Source organism: Octopus sinensis, linkage group LG9 (genome assembly GCF_006345805.1).
Source record: "Octopus sinensis linkage group LG9, ASM634580v1, whole genome shotgun sequence".
Classification (NCBI taxonomy): Eukaryota; Metazoa; Mollusca; class Cephalopoda; order Octopoda; family Octopodidae; genus Octopus; species Octopus sinensis.
This window is the reverse complement of record NC_043005.1, coordinates 33,839,225-33,843,880: the sequence shown is the minus strand read 5'-3', so window position 1 is coordinate 33,843,880 and position 4,656 is coordinate 33,839,225. Positions and strand designations below refer to the sequence as shown.

The 4,656-nt window shown below is 34.2% G+C and overlaps 1 protein-coding gene across 1 annotated transcript in view; it reads left to right on the top strand.

The window, feature by feature from the left end:
- Positions 1–4,310, top strand: part of LOC115215847 (ganglioside GM2 activator) — a 27,034-nt gene extending 22,724 nt beyond the window's left edge. Inside the window, exons 2-4 of the mRNA XM_029785185.2 lie at positions 343–532; positions 2,165–2,372; positions 4,014–4,310. Of these exons, the coding sequence (XP_029641045.1) occupies positions 343–532; positions 2,165–2,372; positions 4,014–4,130 (515 nt within the window). The 3' untranslated portion in view covers positions 4,131–4,310. The remainder of the gene's footprint in view (positions 1–342; positions 533–2,164; positions 2,373–4,013) is intronic.
- Positions 4,311–4,656: the final 346 nt, after the last annotated feature.

Here is a 4,656-nt window from a genome sequence, read left to right as displayed (position 1 = left end):
TAACTGTTATTTCAGTTACATATTTTTTTCATCTGCTTTCTCATCCCGGTACAGAATCATACATTTTGATGATACAACAGTCACCATCACGTTGATAGAATAAAGTACAGAATTGGTACTTCATGTTATCCGTCTTAGGAAGATGAAAGGGACAAAATGGATAAAACGAAAATAAAACACAGTCCGTAAAAAATACGTAACCGAAAACTACAAAACATTTTAATCTGAAGCTCTAACCAGTCTTCATTGTAACTATTTCATTTTTATCTTGGTTATATTTGCGTGAAACATGGTGTTTATTCATGGCATTTATTTCACTATGTTGTCTTTTGTTAATTTCAGGAAAATCTAAAGTGATAAAAATAAAAAATCTAAAAATATGGCCGACCCCACTGAAATCGCCAGGTAAATTTTATGTCGATATTGATGAAGAAACCACTCAGACATTGAACTCCTCCAGAATTGAGATAAAAGTAAAGAAACTGGGCTTTATTGACTTACCTGTTCCCTGCATCACCAATTTTGGCTCCTGGTAAGGTTCTCAGTAATTCTCATTGAACTCGGACTTCTGTTTTTTTTTCAATCAGTTTCTAAATCTTTCAATAATAATAATGAAAATAATAATAATAATAATAATAATAATAATAATAATAATAATAATAATCCTTTCTATTATAGGCACGAGGTCTGAAATTTTGGGGAAAGGGATAGTCGATTACATCAACCCCAGCACTTGACTGGTACTTAATTTATCGACCCAGAAAGGATGAAAGGTGAAGTTGACCTCGACGGAATTTAAATTCAGAACGTAAAGACCGGCGAAATACCGCTAGGCATTTCGCCCGGCGCGCTAACGATTCTGCCAGCTCACCGCCTTAATAATGATGATGATGATGATGATAATGATAATAATAATTTCTTTCATTTGCCACAGGGGCATAGACGAGGGAGATATCAGAGGAACAGACAACAATTTGTGTAGGGATTTACATAAAAGATGAGGAGATGGAAATGGAAAGATAATGGAAATGGAAATGCGATAATGGAGAAAATCCAACTAGAGCCAATCAAGGAACTCCACAGATCTAGAATTACCCTGACCACCAAAGGCACAAGACCTCGCCCAAATATTGCTATCCAATCTACGGGTGCATACTCAGACACTAGCCCTTTTTGCCACGGTCACCCTTCTGTTCAAAAATTCAATGAGAGGTAGTACTTCCCTCTCCACCCTCACTTTCCTTAAAATCCTTTTAGCCCCATCCAACATAAACCTCTTTCGTCACAACCACTAGACAGAGGAACACCGCCTGGCCTGTCTTGTTAAAATTGGGTGGTGGGGCGATCCTCAAGATGGATTCGGCCGATAGTCGATTCATCTCACATGCAATAACAGCTGACATAACTCCACAAATCAGTAATACTCGAATAGTGAACAAATGCGTGCAGAACGGTTTCGTCACTCTGTTCGCATCTCGGACACTTCCGCTGATCGTTTGTGGTTGGTAAGCAAGCTACTTACCACACATACGTTCCTGCAGCACTAAATATTTTTGATACCCATAATTACAATTTGTTAAATATATGTTATGTGAGTGATTCAAGAAATAACGAAATTGATGAAAAATAAAAACTGATATATTTCGAAGAAATTAGAACAAAGTTAACAGTTACTATTGGAATAATCTCTAAGAGAAAGTTGGACGCTAAAAAATCATCTTATGAAACGCAGATCAAGAGATACATGACCAAGGTGTTTAGAACTCGCCAAAGCATTCAAGAATGTCCCGTAAGGCCTTTAAGCGAGAAAAACTTTTTTTGCTGTCCCCACCTATCACAAAATGATGCCATAGATGATTGGCTAGATATTAAATATAGTGTTACTATTCGTCAATAGCTATTATCTATCTAAATATAGTAATATTATTTGCCAGTAGTTTTGGCTTTCTATCTTAAACATTTCTGGTTCGAGTTCGAAGAAGACTATCTGCTACATGCCATGTCTAGGATTACGCTATTGAATGTATCCTCATTTGTTTTTAAAGGGAACAAGTGTGATTTGAGAAATTTGTTCGTTACTCTAACAGATTATCTTCGTCATCAGTAAGACTTAAATTTTAATGTTCCTTCAAAATTTTGTATTCTTTTTTTTTTTTGTTTTTAGTACCTACCCGGATAGTTGCACAGTTCTGAACGAAATGGAGAAATATGATTATGGTGGGCTGATGGGGCCAATTTCTCAGACTATAAAGAAAATGTTCGATAATAACGGAGTTGTCCATAAATGTCCGGTTCCTCCTCAAAAATTCTCGGTGAAACAAGCTGAATTCTCATTACCAAAAACGTCAAGAATAATGAAACGGTTTTTAAAAGTAAGATTCTTTATAATTTGTTTGCGCATGTACAGCATGTGTGCATGCGTATGTCTATGTATGATTGTCTATATTTGTGTTTATGTGTGTGTTTGTATGTGCAATTTTTTTTGTCGAAATTGAAGGTGCCTATCTTTAAACAAGGGAGTACAAGTCGGATCTTTTGTTTGACAGCCACTTTTCAATTTCTTCAATTTTTGTTTCAATTGATTTCATATTTGGTGTATGGTAATCATTGACATGAAATTCATTTTTTTTTTTGCGTAGTCGCATGCATTCCCGTGTGTAGAATACAAATTCGCAAAGATTTTCAGAAAATTCAAAAAGATAAAAGAGTTGCGAGGGATTATATGGCGTATGTAAAGCAGAATTTCGTCAATATTTCTTTTATTTACAGTTGACAACACGCGCAGTCACGCACAAAATGACACCTTCCAAATCCTGTTTTCTGACTGGGTAAAAATGATCAAATCTTAAACCTCTGTAACTTTAAAAAAATTTTTTCTGGAAAAAGTGAATTAGCGCTTGGGAATTTGCGTGGAAAATTACATCAATACACCAAATTTTAAAATTTTCACTAAATTTTAAGATTTCCACCGGTGCAGTCAAACAGAAAAGATCCCACAAGTCTTCACTAAATCAATACTGAGGAGAAACTCTCAAGAAACCATAATTGGAATCGACAAGCTGCTAAAAACATGTTTTTTTTCTCTCTCTCCCTTTTGCTCTCGCTCTCTTGCGCTATTTTTCTTTCTCCTTCACCAGGTTCTTTTCTCTATTATTTTTTTCTTAAATGTATTATTAAATCATATCAACTTATATGCATATATTAAATTGTATAAACTTTGAACACGCTGATACACGAAGCAGAGAACAGTCAAAAGTATTTCGGTGAATATCCTGATGTTCGATGAAGTATGTCTTCTCTGTATTCTATCGCTAATATCACAAGGAGAGACTGCTATCTGCTTTATTATTGTTTCCTATGATAGTCCCTTACACTTAAAATGTATTAAATATTTTATATCACATTCTGAAAGAAAAAACCCCGAAGTTTTAGAAAACAATATCTCGGAAACTCCCGTAGAGCTACGTATGAACTGACTCTGCTGGTGTCCATTAGAGACGTCCATAGTACAAAGCTTATTTTTTGACATCGTAGACGACATAGAGATGGTTGCAAAGTGGAACAATAAAACGATTGTTAAGTACTAAAATATATCTATAAACTAGATAGATTAGTCTACAGATAAGTAAAAAATCTATACAAGTATGGATAAAAAGACAGAAAAGATTGGGTAAAGATTTTGTAACAATGTAAATCTGTCAAAATGTTACAAAGACTCTTTAACTGCCAAATCAGTCTTTCGTACTCAAATTGTTTGGTACAAGGATACAACGCGAGATTATTTCGTGCTGGGGAGATTCACTTTATGAATAGCATCTCAAAGTGCAGTTGTAAAGGTCAAAGTTCAGAGTCACACAATCAATCGAAGGCTATTAGTTCGCAATGATTTGCTACATGTAATAAATAAATGCTAAATCGATAACTAAATACTTTCTTTCCTCTGTGATTAACACGCTTAATCACAGTGTAAGGCATGATTCATCACAGTGTAAATATACAATTCTTTATTACAGGGAAATTTTGAAGCCCAAGTAAGAATGATAGACAACGGAAACAAAGCAGAATTCTTTTGTATGAAATTCAGGATATCAGTGGACACCGGTTGCACTGGATGGTTCTGTTTTCGATGACGTCGACCCACTAAGAATTGATTAGAATTGTGCAATGAGTATTACTCGAGCATTCTCATGGAAAATGTTCATTTTTGCAGATTTATTTCTAAAAAAATTATAAATAACAAATTAGCTCTTTATTTAATTAGAACCCAAGAATCTTTTGTTGAATTGTATAAAAAAATGTTCTTTAGCCGATCAGGAGTTTGTTTTTCTTTCGTTTTCTTGTTTCATACACTTCGTTGTTGTTACAGATCATTATTTTCATATGAAAGGTGACTGAGCCAACCTATGATAAAAGATATACCATCAAAAATGACACCATCTTTTAAAGAGTATTTAGGACATGGTTATCTAAAGTGTTTCCTTTTTTAAATCGTAAGGTTTGATTTGAGGGAAAATTTGTTTGCCATTTCTCCCAGATCGAACAATTACATGCAAGTTTCCACATTGGTTTTGTTTTATTTTTATTCAAATAATTCAACAGGGAATTGTTGAAACTGAATTTTTAGTCTTAAAAAATAAAAGGTATCATATTTATTAG